General features: G+C 40.2%; 1 protein-coding gene across 6 annotated transcripts in view; it reads right to left on the reverse strand.

Moving 5' to 3' along the window:
* The window catches only part of Cad74A (cadherin 74A), a 748,720-nt gene that overhangs the window by 448,851 nt on the left and 282,968 nt on the right, over window positions 1-16,901 (reverse strand). For all 6 annotated transcript variants that reach the window (XR_016546733.1, XM_090369392.1, XM_090369388.1 and 3 more), the window contains one exon: window positions 6,952-7,019. Coding sequence is in view for 5 of the 6 variants with exons in the window: in XM_090369392.1 (XP_090225518.1) it covers window positions 6,952-7,019 (68 nt within the window). In the remaining variant the exon portion in view is untranslated. The remainder of the gene's footprint in view (window positions 1-6,951; window positions 7,020-16,901) is intronic.

Genomic DNA, 16,901 nt, shown 5'->3' on the forward strand with positions numbered 1-16,901 from the left:
AGTAGAGGCATTTGATGCAAGAAAGCAAGCTTATGCAGCATCAGCCAAAAAAAAAAAAAAAAAAAAAACCACTTCCACTTCACCCCTCTGTTCGTTCAAAATACCTGTCCAGCTGAGCCTTAAACTTATTTAGGCTATCAACCTCCACCACAAGGGATGGAAGTCTGTTCCACCAACCAACCACCCGCTGGCTAAAGGCAAATTTCCGCACATCTATCCTACATCTGTCTTTCCTCAATTTGAATTTATGCCCTCTCAGGTGATTATTCTGAGCTAGAGGAAGAATCCCATCAGCATTGAGCATGCTTAAACCATTCAAGGCTTTATACACCTCTATCAGATCACCTCGCTGGTGCCTAGTCTCCAGACACTGTAATTTGCAAAACTTAAGCCTTTCTTCGTAAGAGCACCCCTTTGTTCCATTCACTAATCTTGTTGCCCTTCTCTGTACTCGTTCCAGCAGCTCTACATCCTTCGTGAAATCAGGCCTCCAGACCTGTATACAGTACTCTAGGTGTGGCCTGACCATCGCCTTATACAATGGAATAATCACCTCCTTATCCCTGCTGGAAAAATTCCTGTATATCATTGACAATACTCCATGAGCTACTCTTGAAGCCCGTCTGCACTGCTCAGAGAACTTCATATCTGCCTGCACAATCACCCCCAAGTCCCTTTCATTCTCTACCACTGTCAGTGTTGTACCATAGAGTTGATACGTTGCTCTGGGGTTGCTGTTTCCCATGTGTAGTACTTTACATTTGTCAATGTTAAACTTCATTTGCCACCTCTCAGCCCATCTGCTCAACCTTTCCAGATCCTGTTGCAGAAGCATAGTGTCAGTAGTGTCCTTGACAACCCTGCCAACCTTTGTATCGTCTGCAAACTTGGACATTAATCCCGATATACCATCATCAATATCATTTATAAATACAGAAAACAATAATGGACCCACACTGAGCCCTGAGGGACTCCACTAATAACATCAGTCCACGATGAGCAGTGTCCATTGATTACCACTCTCTGTCTTCTCCCCCTCAACCACCCCTTTATCCATAGCAGCAATTTGCCTCCAATGTCACACTGCTCCAATTTGTGTAGCAGTCTTCCATGTGCAACAGTATCAAAAGCCTTTCTAAGATCCAAGTATATAATATCAAAGTTATTCCCTGCATCCAGTTCTTTTGTGACTGCATCATAGTATCCAATCAAGTTGGTCAGGCAAGACTTCCCCTTAACAAAACCATGCTGTGTCTGAGCTATAACTGAAGTCTTGTCTAAATGATCCTGCAGTGCGTCTTTAACCAGTGCCTCCATTAATTTTCCTGGAACAGAAGTCAAGCTCACAGGTCTATAATTACTTGTGTCAGCCTTTGATCCTCCTTTATGAATTGGGGTCACATTTGCACATTTCCAGTCTATGGGTACCTCCCCTGAGTCCAAGGAAGCTCTCATAATTATGGCTAAGGGTTTGCTTACTTCCTTTGCTGCCTCCTTTAATATAACTGGATAGATCCCATCCACCCCAGGTGCCTTTCTTGTGTTTATCTTCAACAGTTTCTCCTCCACTTTACTCCCAGTTATTTCAAGATTCTGTAACTTACTGCTAGAGTTGAATACACCTCTGGCATTCCCCTCGCTGAATAACTCCTCATGTGTGAATGTTGATGCAAAATATTCATTTAGTTTGTTAGCCACCTGAGCAGGATCATCAACACTTGACCCATCAATATCAAGTGGACCAATCTGATTCATCCCTTTCCTTCTAGAGTTTACATAAGTAAAGAACCCTTTGCTGTTTTTCTTTGCATCCCTTGCCAAGGATTTCTCGTAATCTGCCTTCGCCTGCCTAACCTCCTTTGTAACTTGGTTGCATATCAACTTGTATCTATCATAGGCTTCTGTGTCATGTGTTAATTTGTAAGTATCCCATGCATTTTTCTTCTCTGCCATATGCCTCATTAGTTCATCTGACATCCATTTTGGCCTAAACCTTGAACAATATTTCTTAGTTGGTATGTAAAGCCTAGTAGCTTCCAAGATAAGTTCTTTGAATGCTTCCCATTTTGAATTTGCTGTTGGTAACATCATCAGTTGGTCCCACTGTATAGAATTTAAATACTGTCTCAGTCCATCGTAGTCGCCTTTACGGAAGCAATAACCCTTCCCTTTACCCCTAATGGTAGTTACCTCTTTGAGTAAATCCTACTTCAGCACACTGTGATCACTGCCACCTAGTGGTTCATTTATCTGCAGATTCTTGATGCATGAAGAATCACTGCTGATAATCAAATCAAGAGTATTGCTCCCTCTAGTTGCCTCCCGAACATGCTGATGTAGAAAACAATCATCCAATAAATCCACAAAAGCCCTGCTAGTGTGTGAGTATCCAGCCCCCAAATTCCAGTCAATATCTGGGAAATTAAAATCTCCCATTATAAGACACTCTGATTTACTGGCCCACTCTATTTCCCTGTACAGTTCCTTATTATACTCATCAGAGTCATTAGGCCTATAGCACACTCCTACTCTCAATTTTGATCTCCCAATGCTTATGTCACACCAAACTGACTCCACACTGCACTGTCCAGCGATGTCGACTGGCTTCACTTCCTTGGTTTTTATGTGTTTCTTAACTAATAGCATAACACCTCCCCCCTTCCTATCCTGTCTATCCTTTCTGTAGACGTTGTACTCCCCAAATTGCAGTTCCGCATCCCTTATATCTGTGTGACACCACAGATATAAGGGATGCGGAACTTATGCAGCATCAGGCAAAAAAAAAAGCCCACTCCCATTTCACCCCTCCGTTCGTTATAATTCCTGTCCAGCTCAGCCTTAAATTTATTTAGGCTATCAATTTCCACAACAAAAGATGGAAGTCTGTTCCACCAATCAACTACCCGCTGGCCAAAGGCAAACTTATGCACATCTATCCTACATATCCAACTTCAGCTTGCACTAGCCAGAGCGCGATATAGCATTAGCATTAGTAGAGGCATACGATGCAAGAAAGCAAGCTTATGCAGCATCAGCCAAAAAAACGCTCCGATTTTACCCCTCCATTTGTTCCAAATACCTGTCCAGCTCAGCCTTAAATTTATTTAGGCTATCAACTTCCACAACAAAAGATGGAAGTCTTTTCCACCAATCAACTACCCACTGGCTAAAGGCAAACTTGCACCATCTATCTTACAACTGTCTTTCTTCAATCTGAATTTATGCCCTCTCTGGTGATTAAACTGAGCAAGAGGAAGAACCTGATCAGCATTAAGCAGCCTCTAACCATTCAAGAATTTATACACCTCAATCAAATCACCTTGCAGGGGCCTAGTCTCCAAGCAGTCTCTCCTGACAAGCACTGACCAGGCTGAGAAAAATTCTACCCCTTAAGCCTTGCACAATTTCTCCAGGGCCGAACTGATTGACAAAGCTCTCATAATATACTCCCTCCTATCGTGTCTGACCAGAATTGCCGACACTTTCAAACTCAACCCTAATTCACGGCTTTTTTTTCAATAGTGACCTGTACTTGAAGTAATTCTGATGGTCTCCTACTCTTAATATCATTAGTGCCAACATGTACAACAATATCCCCTTTTGCGCCCTTAAAAGATGATATCCGCTCTACAACATCATCAACCTTTGCCCCTGGCAGACATACCCTGGTCCTATTCCATATATCCTTTTTACACAATATGTTCCCCGTTTCCCTGACAATAGAGTCACAGACAACTACTACTTCCTGTGAGACCAGGGAATTCTGCCTTGGGGGTTGCCACTGTATTGCGTGATGTTCAAGTGCAAGCTCTGCCGTTGATGTGCGCAGCTGAGAGCTTGATGGGCCCCTCAATTTAGATCCTTCAAGGGCATCCACCATGTCCTTCAAGCTCTCATATAGGCCCATAACAATGTTGATTTGTTGCCGATTTCCTCACACTCCTTACATTGTGCATACACAAAGACATTCCCCTTGGATATCCTGTCCCATTCCTGATTGCTCCACAAACATCAAGCAAGCAGTGCATTTTAAAAGACTGTGATTCAGAAGGCAACTGTCCCCCTCACTTCTCCCCTGAGCTTATTTGTTATGTTATTTGGTTTTTAGGAGCATTAGCAACTAAGGCCATATTGCTCCATGGATATGCGGTGGTGGTCACGGGCTCGAACCGCGGTCTAATCAAGAAGCATGTGCTACGCACTGCTGCTCCTGCTCATCTGGCTATGGAGGCACCTCTCCCCTGAGCCACAGCACTCCCATTAGCTTGGGCTTTTTGCTTTGTTGCTCTGGTCCGAGTCATGATTTTGATTCAATTTCAATAAAATTCAATTTCGGTACAAAATTATAACCCTAAACATATATCCCAATGCAGTTATAACACTATATATATGTATAGATCTGTACAGGGCGAATAATAAAAATAGAAGTCATTATACAACTTTTACATTGGGGACAAAGTTTTTTAATTATTATGATTAGCCATATTAGCATTAGCAAAGGCACATGATGCAAGAAAGCAAGCTTATATAGCATCAGCCAAAAAAAAAAAAAAAAAACCTTCTAATTTCACCATTCCACTCACTCCAAATGATTGTCTAGTTCCGCCTTGAATCTATTTAAGCTATCACCTTCTACAACGACAGATGGAAGTTTCTTCCAGCAAGCAACACGCTGGCTAAAGGCAAAATTCTGCACATCTATCCTACAACTGTCTTTCCTCAATTTGAATTTATGCCCTCTCAGGTGATTGTTCTGAGCAAAAGGAAGAATCTGATCAGCATTGAGCATGCTCAAACCATTCAAAGCTTTATACACTTCAATCAGATCACCTCACAGGTGCCTAGTCTCCAGACACTGTAATTTGCAAAACGTAAGCCTTTCTTCATAAGAGCAACCCTCTGTTCCATTCACCGATCTTGTTGCCCTTCCCGGCACTCACTCCAGCAGCTCTACATCCTTCCTAAAATTAGGTGTCCAGACACGTATATAGTACCCAAGGTGTAGCCTGACCATTGCCTTATACAAGGGGATAATCACCGCCTTATCCCTACTAGAAAAATTCCTGTATACCCTTGACAACACACTATGAGCTACTCTTGCAGACCGTTTGCACTGCTCAGAAAACTTCATATTAGCCGGCACAATTACCCCCAGGTTCTTTACACTCTTTTCTGTATCAAAAGGGCTACTGCTTCCCATATGTAGTACTTTACATTTGTCAATGTTAAACTTCAGTTGACACCTCTCAGCCCATTTGCTCAACTTTTCTAGATCCTGTTGCAACAGCATACTCTCATTAGTGTCATTAACAAACCTGCTAACCTTCGTATTGTCTGCCAACTTCAACATTAAGCCAGATATACCATCCTCAATATCATTAATAAATACAGAAAACAACAATGGACCCAACATTGAACTCTGAGGGACTCCACTAATAACATAAGTCCACAAAGAGCAGTGTCCATTGATTACCACTCTCTATCTTTCCTCACCGAACCATGACTATCCATAACAGCAACTTGACCTTAATGCCACACTGCTCCAATTTGTGCAGCAGTCTTCCATGTGCAACAGTATCAAAAGCTTTTCTAAGATCCAAATATATGATATCAAAGTTATTCCCTGCATACAGTTCCTTTGTGACCAGTCCTAGTATCCAATCAAATTGGTCAGACAAGACTTCCTCTTAACAAACCATGCTGTGTCCGATCTATAACTGAAGTCTTGTCTAGATGATCCTGCAGTTCTTCTTTAACCAGTGCCTCCATTAATTTCCCTCAAACAGAAGTTAAACTAACAGGTCTGTAATTACTTGTGTTCCCCCTTTGATTCTCCTTTGTGAATTGGGGTCACATTTGCACATCTCCAGTCCTTTGTACCTCCCCTGATTCCAAGGAAGCTGTCATAATTATGGCAAAGGGTTTGCTTACTTCCTTTGCTGCCTCCTTTAATATAACTGGATAGATCCCATCATCCACCCCAGGTGCCTTTCTTGTGTTTATCTTCAACAATTTCTCCTACACTTTACTCTCAGTTATTACAAGATTATCTAGCTTACTGCCTGAGTTGAATACACCTCTGGCATTCCCCTCGCTGAATAACTCCTCGTGTGTGAATGTCGATGCAAAATATTCATTTAGTTTGTTAGCTACCTGAGCAGGATCATTAACAGTTAAACCATCGATATCAAGTGGACCAATCTGATTCATCCCCTTCCTTCTAGAGTTTACATAAGTAAAGAACTCTTTGCTGTTTTTCTTTGCATCCTTTGCCAAAGATTTCTCGTAATCTGCCTTCGTCTGCCTAACCTCCTTTGTAACTTGATTACAGATCAACTTATATCTATCATGGGCTTCTGTGTCACATGTTAATTTTTATGTATACCATTAATTTTTATTCTCTGCCATATGTCTTATTAGTTCATCTGAGGTCCATTTAGGCCTAAACCTTGAACAATATTTCTTAGTTGGTATGTAAAGCCTAGCTTCGAAGAATTAATTCTATGAATGCTTCCCATTTTGAATTTGCTGTTGGTAACATCATCAGTTGGTCCCACCGTATAGAATTTAAATACTGTCTCAGACCTCCATAGTCACCTTTGCGAAAGCAAAAACCCTTCTCTTTACTCCTGGTTGTTGTGGCTAAACTTCCTTGGATTTCATGTGTTGTGAGCAAAATTTTAATTTCAGAGCAAAATGGAAAAATTATGATAAAAAAGAGCTAAAATATATTTTTTATAAAAGTAGCTTTCATTTTCTGTATTTTTTAAATTTATAAATTTGAAAAGATAACAAAAACATGCTTTTTTTAGAGGACATAACAGTATAAAAAGCTGCTGCTGCTAGTAAGATAATGTGTCTAACTAATGAACTTTTTTTAGTAGCCCATAAACATTATGCAATCTTTTACATACACAAAAAAACTATACCAACTGAAACAAATTCCCTTACTTGTCTGAGCCAAAGCCCTTCAGTGAATAAGTTAACTGTCCAAAGATCCCACTATCAGCATCATAAGCCTAAATAAGAAATATTTAACATTTAATATTTAGAGACATAAGTTATTGCAAATGCATCATGTCTATATGCAGTAAATTAACCAAAGTTATTAGAGTGGCAATGTTTCATTATATCTCATATCGTGAATACCTTCACAATTAGTTGCCTATTCAGTTATACTCTGAATAAGCAATGGTTCTCAAATAGAGGAGACTATTGTTACTTATTCTCAGTGGATATCACCACCCAGATGGCCATTTCAGAACAATTTGGCCCTTCATCAGTAGGTGGGTAAGTACCCTGATAGTATAATAGCTGTGAAAATAATTCTACAATACAAGAGATACCAAACAGTGTTTAGTAGTTTAATACTTAAGAAAAATTCAGGGATAAAGCCACAGTCTAAGGCTTTGTATAACTTTCTATAACTTTGAGTAACTTATATGTCTGAAATATTAACATTTAATATATCAAGAATAATTGAAATATTATATGCATATCAAATAAAAAAATAATTTTTAAATCCTTAGTGCAATTCTGTAAGAAAAAATACCATACATACCGGAAGATAAGATGCCTCTGAATATATATATATATATATAGCTACAAACATAACTTATCTAAAAGATTCAAGCAGAGAAAATTCTTCTATTGGTAAATAGAGAGCTCCCAGACAACAGCCACTATGCATACAAAGTAGAATATATAAATTCCAGGACTAAATTTGTTAAAGAAAAATTTAATATCAAATAAGAAAAATTTTACTTTATTTTTTAATCTAGAATGTCTAGCATTTTAACAGTAGGGGTGCATCAGTTACAAATGCACAAAGGTTTATTTTTATCTGTGGATTAATAAGTAATTCTGCATCATATATATATATATATGATGCAGAATTACAATATATAGCAGACTCTCAATTAACCGGGACACTTCAAGACTCCAAATTAATTTTAAAAAAAAATAAAATAAAATCAACAAGAAATCAAAAATTACAAATAATAACTAGAATAGGTATAAACAGATATTTTGCAAGTCGTAAATAAGTGACAAGCAGCATTATAAGCCGTCACTGGGAGATTAGTGTACCTATTATCTTGCAATCCCCACTCAAAAAAAAAAATATTTAGTTTGTTTTACTGTGTCACGGTGATTGTTGCAGCGCAAAAGGCCAAATTTTGTTTTGTTATTTACATCAGGTATGTCAGAATTTTTTTTATAGTATTTTTTTTTTTTTTTTTGTTTAGAAGTTGCGAAAATGATGGGTGAAAAAACTTAAAATTATTCAAAAGTTTGAAAACGGTGCATCTGTTAAATCTCTAATGAAACATTAATTTTTTACATAGGTTGCTGAACATTTTTCAATACAGTAAGTCCCCGACTTATGCAACTACGTAATTTAATTTTTTTTTTTTTTTTTAGGATTGTAAAATTTAAAACAAGCAAAAATAATAAATAAATAAAATAAGCAATCAATAACGACGATCACATCGTTATTGATTGCGCACAAATTGCACAAGTGAGATACGGAATAACAAGCAAAAAAATAGGAAAGAAGAGAAGCTTCTTACAATTTATTTATGGGTTTTTTTTTTTTTTTATATCACTGAAGATTTTAGTGAAGGGGACACATTTCACCATAATAACGTAAAAACTCGCACAATTCCAGCTATCGGTATTATTGCAAATGCAATAAGATCAGGTTTACTACCCATTTATAATTAGATGCACGAACAGAAAAGCCCAGTAACCCGAAAGGTGCAAATTGTTTAATGGCAGCGACCTCCAAAAATGTGCTTTAGTAAAATGTGAGTTCGTGTGAGTTGATAATAGTGTGTTTCCCCCTTGACCCTTTGAAGTTCTTTTCAGAAAATTTCATTTTGACCGTTATCATGGTGCCGACTAAGAAAATAAGTGACAGCGCTGCTAGTAAATCTATCAACATAAAAGAAAGCGATCGATTAGGATCAGAAAATTAAACTAATAAGGATGTACGAAAATGGCCAAACATTAACAAGTGTCGCATGAAATTCAGATTTGTCAATAATAATATAGTAACAATATGTTATTAGTCATTCCAGAGTTACGTAAAACTCGACAAAGTAAGTTGTTGTTATTTTAGTTTTTAGGAGCATTAGCAACTAAGGCCATATTGCTCCGAGATATGCAGTGGCCATTTCCTGACCTTTCCGCATCCTCCGTATTTGGTGGTGACAGACTCAAACCCCGGTCTAATCAAGAAGCGTGTGCTACGCACTGCTGCTCCTTCCCACCTGGCTACAGAGGTGCCTCGACAAAGTAAGAAGTCCTGGAACTTATACTCTTACCATGTCGGAGACTTTTGTATTTTTGGATTAACCTGAGAATCGATTATCCGGGATTTGTTTTTTTACCATCTATCCCGGAAAATCGAGAGTCTCCTGTATATAGATCGATAGATAGAAAGATAGATAGATATTTTTTGATTTTTTTTGATTTTATTAAAACGTGAACAGTAGATACATTTTCAACAACAACTATTTACATTCTATGTACAAAGCAAAAAGAGGAAAGATAAAGAAAACTTTTTAGAATGAAATACAAACGTTTCAACATTTCAATTTCAGGAATTAAGAAAACAGTTTCTTGGCATTGGATCATTCTCATATTAAGTGTCACACGTTGAAGGTGATGGACTGTTCAGTGATGGTGAAGAGGTGACCACCACTGTTCCATTCGCTGTTAAGATGATCCACAGTTTCTGGTTTTTTGCTGTGGAATTCGAGTAGAAGTCTGCTCTGCAACTTCCTCCATAGGCTCCACTTCAGATGTTGTGCTGATGTGTCGACAGGAGGCACGTCATCACTGCTTCTTGCGTGCTTCAAGTAGAAGTTGTAAATGATGACCTTGGCCACAATGAATAGGAAGTTGCAGGTGGTGTGTCCTGTCTGCACAGTGTGAAGTAGGTACCAGTAGTCCTCCGGAGTGTGGGCATGGTTGCAAGCAAGCTTTGCTGCATCCAAAGCGTATTTACGAGTTCCTTGTTCACGGGGCATGCCAGGTATATGTGTTCCAGGGTCTGGAGTGGTGCAAAAGAGGCAATAGTTTGAGGAGCGTAACCCAAAGATTTGTAGCTTGACTGCGGTGGGAAGGATGTTGTGCCACAGTCTCCACTGAATGTCTGCGTCTGATTTGGAACATTTCGTCCTGTACGGAAGGTTCCACTGAAAGTTTGATGGTGGCTTGTGGTGAGTGGAGAAGAGTGTAGGGACAGCTTGGCAGGTGGATAACGGGAAAATCATGGTTGTATGGCGAGACATAATTAGCTGATAGACTTTTTTGGAGGGTGCAGGAGACAGAGGTACCGTGTCTTCTGGTGATGTGATGACAAAGGTTGGTGTATGCGAGGATCCAGTGACATTTCCAATCCCTTTAGTTGTAGTAATGTCTGGAAGAGCTTGTGTGATCGCTGATTTTAGATGTCTGTGTTGCTGCTTTGCATTTATGGTTTTAATGGGCAAATCTTCTGATCCTTTCCATTCAAGGCTTGGTGTCAGGAGGTCGCCTATGGTTCTTATTCCTGCCCAGTTCAACGTAGGGAAGAAAAGAATATCATCATTTGCAGGGTCTATTATTCTTTTATTGTAGAAGAGCGGTTCTGAAAGTATTCCAGGAAGGGATGTTCTCTCAAGATTATGGTGAAGGTTTAGCTTTTTCCAGCGGTATAGTGCGTCTTTATAAAACGGCGGTAGTTTGAGTGGTGCTGGTGCCATATCCATTCTCAATATTGTTGAAAGAGATAGTCCTCTAGTGGCTGTTGCTAGTAGTTTATCCATAGTGTCGGAATGTGGGTATTTTGTTTGCAGCGTCTTAAGAAGAAAGGTGATCTGGAATGCTGTGATTTTGTTGTCAAAAGAGACCAACCCTTGACCCCATGAGTAAGTGGCTGGCTAAGTTTGGAGCAGGACATCCAGTTGGTTTTGTTCCAAAGGAAGCTTCAGACAGATGCCTGGATTTGGTGGAGGAAGTCAAACAGGTGGAGTGAGAATTTTGAAGGTGTGCCAGAGAACCCTTGCCACCATATGATTGACCACAAGCACTCTCCCTCTCAGCGAAGATGTGGTGCACACGCTTCTCTATTTCCCGAGTACTTTGTTGAAACGACTCAGCAATTCGGGCCAGTTCTTCTGGGAGAAAAGGAGGGTATTGCCGAGGTACACACCTAGGTATTTTTGTCCCTCGCTGGACCATGTGCATTGGATGGGGGGAGTCGGTTCTAGTTTTCCAGTTGCCAGCCCACAGGCCACTGGTCTTATAGTGGTTGAGTTTTGCACCTGATGCTTGAGTATAGAGGTCATGAGCCTTTTGAATGACTTCAAATTCGCTCTCGTGGAGTATTGCAATTGTGACGTTATCTGCGTATGCTGAGTAGGTTATATTTAGGTGGGTTCTGGTAGCAGCATTCATCGGGATTGTATACTGGTGACAATTTTATTAAGGAATGGTTCTATGGCAATTGCGTAGAGTTGTCCAGAGAGTGGGCAGCCTTGTTTTATCCCTCTGGAATACGGAAAGTGGCAGGTGAGCTGGTTGTTGAGTTTCAGGCAGAATTTGGCTTCCTTGTATAGCAGATGGATTGTTCCGATGATGTAAGGTCCATATCCAAAGGCTTTCAAGGTTTGAAATAGGTAGCTGTGTTCAACGCTGTCGAATGACTTTTTCTGGTCAAGGCTAATTAGTGCTAGAAATTCTCTTTGGCTGTTTGCAGTGGAGAGGAGGTCTCGGATCAGATGTAGATTGTCGTGAATCGATCTTCCAGGTACAGAGTATGTTTGTTGATGATCAATAATATCAAGGAGAGTGGCTTTTAATCTATTGGCAATGGCTTTGGAAATGATTTTACAGTCCGTATTCGTTAAGGAAATTGGGCGCCAGTTTTGTAAATTGGTGCGATCCCCTTTCTTGGGAATCTGTCGAGCGACAGAAGTGGTGACCGAAGCTGGTAGTCCATGGGACTGAGCTTCTTCTAGCATTCGAAAGAGTAGCACTCCGAGTTGATCCCAAAATGTTTGGAAGAATTCAGAAGTCAGTCCGTCCAGACCTGGTGATTTATTTTTGGAAAGGGCTTCCATGCTGCCGTTAGTTCTTGTAGAGTGATTTGTTTCTCCATACTGCACTGGGCCATATGGGAGATTTTTTTAAGTCCTGAAAGGATTTCCTTCGTTGCCTTTGTAGAGGTTTCTTGAGAACTGTAAATTTCTCTATAAAATCTTGTTACTTCAGAGAAGATTTCCTCTGGGTTTTCAGTGATGTTTCCATTTTGCAGCTGAATGGCAGTGATGGTGGTTAATTTCTGATATCTGCTTTCTAATGAGAAAAAGTATTTGGTCAGGGCATCAGATAGATTTATGTGGGTGTATCTCGATCTGAGCAGGGCGCCTTTTGCAGACTGTTCTAAGTGGGTTTCTATGGCTTGTAGTGTTGACTGATAGGTCTGACTATCAGATGGGAGATTTTTCAACCTTTGCTCAAGTTGATAGAGGTTATTAAGCTTTTGTTGACTTTTCTGATGGCTGTAGGTTTGCGAGAATGATTTCAGTTTACTTTTAAATCTAGGCCACCATGTGTTCATGGGCTTCAATCTGTCTTTGGATTGGGCAAGGTTGGATATCAGGTCTTGCAGCTTAGAGATGTATTCCTTGTCTTGAAGAAGGCTATTGTTGAACATCCAATAAGCACCTCCACTTTTGTAGTGATTAGGTGAGAAGGAGAGCTGTAATTTGATAAAGGAGCGATCTGAGATATAAGATGGCAAATGTGTGATGCTTCTGACCAGGGGGATGGTGTGTTTTGGGATGTAGTATCTGTCCAGTCAGGCTTGGTAAGGTAGTCTTTCAGATGCTGTATTTGCTGATCTCCAGGCGTAGGACTTTTTTTTCTGGGTGCTGGTGTCTAAATATGTTGACCAGTTCATTGTTGTTTATCAAGGCCTGCAGGTTGTTGATTAATGTTGTGCGGTGCTCAGTGCATCGTGCTCTGTCCATTTCTGGGTCAAGAGTGCAGTTGAAGTCGCCAGCAAGAATGATGTGTTCTTGATCTATAGTAGAGAGGTGGCTTTGTATGAAGTTGGTTATTTGAATAGCAAGTCTGTCCTGCTGTGGCATGTAGATGTTAAAAAGGTGCAGGGTTTCCTTCTGGGGTGGATCCAGGTGGGTGTAAATTGCGTAGCCAGCGATCTCTGCTATCACATTGAGCTTGCAGGCAGACTTTTGATGAAGGCCGACACTCACTCCTGCTCCATGATGTTGTTGTGTTGGAGAATGATGGAATACATATGGTCAATCTGTCCATTTCAAGGATGGCCTTGTGTCTGTTTTAATATTTGTTTTAGGAAGAGTAGGTCGGCATGATGTCGTTGGACCTGGTGAAGGATCAGCTTATTGCTCAATGCAGAGGCGCATCTCTTGCATTAAGTGATAGCATGCTAAGAGTCACCATTATCTGCAGGAATAAAGGTAAGGGTTTTGCAAGTTTTGGGGCGGTTAACATCCTGATTGATGATACTGCTGTTCGAGCCCATTAATCAAGTAGTACAGGTGCTTGGATCTATTCACATCTGCCCTGTCCTTCTTTCCTTTTAGTTTGGAATGCAGATCCGTAACTTGTGAGATCAGCTCGTTAGAGGTGAACTTCTGAGCTGTCACCAGCTTCTGTGGGGAGCTGGTGACAGCTCCTTCCCGTAGAAAGGAGCGTAGTTTTTCCACAGTTAAAGGACCTTTAGTGTAGGGAAAATCGCTTTTCTCATCCTCTGAAGCGCTTGAATCATGAGAATCACAGTTGGTCTCTTCTTCAGTGCCCAGAAATTCGGGTTCTTCTTCATTTGGATCGTGAGTGGTTTGTAGCTGTTTATTTATTTCCATACTTGGTGGTGTGATGGACTTATTTGAGATCTGACCGTTTGTCTTCTGTGGTGTTCTGTATTTATTTTCATCGCCCCTGTTGTTTTTGTTAGCGGTTTGCTCTTTTCCTGCCGCCTGCATTGTCTTCTTCTGTTTTGTGGCTTTGGACGTGGTCTGCCTTGGGGGTTGATTCCGAGATAAAAATTCTTGTTTCGGTTGGTCGGTCTCCTGAAGAGATTACATCCTGGTCTTTTGTGGTCTTTGAATTTTCTTTTTCTGAAGAGTTTGTTGTGGGAAGCATCTCAGACTGTTTGGCAGTCTCTTCAGCATCCCCATTATCTCCAACAGTCAGCTCACTTTGTGCATCTGGCCTGACCCAGGTTGGTGCCGCCTGAATTTCGGTATTACTTTCAGAAGAGTTAGAGATATGCAGGCAGTTTTTCCTGATGTGACCCTCTTCGTGGCAGAAGAAACCTTGTGAGGAAATGGAGGTATAGAAGGTGTAAATTATTCCGTTTAGATCGGAGTTGATGAGTTTTGGGATGTTTGCTGCGTCATTTTTGGCAAAGTGCATAAGCGCTTGCCTGCAAAAGCTTTTTATATGCGAAAATTCTGGTTTCGTGGTTGCTACAGAGAGTGTGCGTATTTTCCCAGTAACTGATCCGTATTTGGATAAAATTCCTCTCAGAAATTGATGAGGGATTTCAGGTGGGACGTTTGAAATTGTAACTTTCGTTGGTGCTAAGGCAATTGGCGCCACTTCTAGGTGATGAAGACCGATGTCTATTCCATTTTGCAGGATAGTTTGCGCCCATGAGGGGTGGCTGAAATACACCTGAACAGTTCCCGCCACACAGGATGTGTGGGTAATATTTTTCGGTGGTACTTTCTCCACGATCGCTGTAAGGTACTGCTCTAAGGGGGCGTTTTCCTTGGTAGCGAAAATTACTATTCCATTTTCCCGGGAAGTAATAGCGGTTGCTTCATTTGTAAGAGCCTTGTTCGATCGCATGTGTACTACTGTTGGTCGCGAGAGAGGGGTTTTGCTGGTGTCAAGCATAATCCATTAGATACGGCATTAGCATAAGTATTAACAGTTACTGACCTTTTGGACCTTGAGGTATTCACCTGTTGTCGCAGGTATGGCTTCCAGTGTCTTGGTCACTGCTGGCAGTAGCTGTATGTTCCATTGCTGTGGTTGTTTCACCTTTGCTGGCCATAGCTGGAGGCAATAGATGGGATGGGTGGTGGGGGAATAAGCCGTTACTGGAATGTCTAGCTTTCCATGGCTAAAGTTAAAAATTTAAATTCTAACCTAACTCAAACTCCGCTAAATCTACACACAAAATTATTATTACTCGAAAGCTCTTCCGAAGAGGAATCGAAACATATAAGTCTTGACTGAGGGTTCTTGCAGACAAACATAAAAAAGGACAAAAGGGCAGGAGCTCAAAAGCACATGTCCGATCCGCGTATAGAGCACATACTGTACTATTTTTTTTTTTTTTTAATTAAAACGTAAACAGTAGATACATTTTCAACAACAACTAATTACATTCTATGTACAAAGCAAAAAAAGGAAAGATAAAGAAAACCTTTTAGAATGAAGTACAAAAGTTTCAATATTTTAATTTCAGGAAATAAAAAAACAGTTTCTTGGGGTTGGATCATTCTCATATTAAGTGTCACACGTTGAAGGTGATAGACTGTTCAGTGATGGTGAAGAGGTGACCATCACTGTTCCATTCGCTGTTAAGATGATCCACAGTTTCTGGTTTTTTGCTGTGGAATACGAGTAGAAGTCTGCTCTGCAACTTCCTCCGTAGGCTCCACTTCAGATGCTGCACTGATGCGTCGACAGGAGGCACGTCATCACCGCTTCTTGTGTGCTTCAAGTAGGTGTATAGATAGATGGATAGATATATATACTGTATATATATTTTTTAATGTTGCTTTTTAAAAAAAAGCAAAATTATCAAGCAATACTTAACTCTCTTATTGGAGGCTTGAAGTGGAGGAACCCATGTTTAGTGTTCAGAACAACGCTCCAGTAAACCCTTTGCCATCTCCTCCATCACGCAGTGTGATTGATGCCTTTTGAAGTTATGATAGACATCATGGCGAGATCCGATCTTCCATACATTTTGAGCATACAGCTCTAAAATGGTATTTGCAGGCTGGCTGCTAGTTATCACACCAAACTGAACCTATTGGTAACTTTCTAGGAGGCTTCCAGATATGCTAGTGTATAATCTCGCTGCCTCTACTCTGCCAGGTAATGAATGGAGGGAGTCCGGGTAGCAAGTATTCAGGGTCATTGTCGAGGCCATGTTATGTCAAGGAGCTGGGTATATTCTTACCTTGTGCATGCTATATACAAACATTTAATTGTATCATATAGCATATCCTCACCCACCTTTTCTTACTACTGAATACACAACGAATTGTCAAACTAATAGAGCAAACTTATCTGTGAAAAAATCTAAACCTCTCAAACACTTCCTCATTTGTTCCACAAATATCCGTAGTCTCAGTTCTAATCTCAATGATGTCCATTTCCACTTAAGTCTGCCAAATCCCATGTACTTTTCCTGAAAGATTCTCAGTCATCGATTGATTCAACCACTGCTCATCTCAGTTGTCCAAATTATTCGCTGTATGTTTTCTTTTGCTTCAAAGGTGGTACTTGTATGGATGGGTGAAATGGAAGAGTTATTTATTTATTTTTTTTTTTCTGGCTGATGCTGTATAAGCTTGCTTTCTTGTATCATAAGCCTCTACTAATGCTAATGCTTGTGCATATGCCATTTCTGTTATTCTCTGTCAGAGACTTAGTAATTTGAAATCTCCTTTTTTCAATCTTCTCTGGCTTAAAATCTCTACCACATTTGGTCAAATTCATCTGCCTCTACTAATCACTTGGAACTCTTTGATACTTGATTTTCTCCAGTCCAACTTTCCTAACAGTGAGGTAAATTTCCTTGGTGATTTTAATGTCCACAATTCCAGCTGGCTTCCATTTCC

The sequence above is a fragment of the Mastigoproctus giganteus genome, chromosome 3 (assembly GCF_048544385.1).
Source record: "Mastigoproctus giganteus isolate SK-2022 chromosome 3, ASM4854438v1, whole genome shotgun sequence".
Classification (NCBI taxonomy): Eukaryota; Metazoa; Arthropoda; class Arachnida; order Uropygi; family Thelyphonidae; genus Mastigoproctus; species Mastigoproctus giganteus.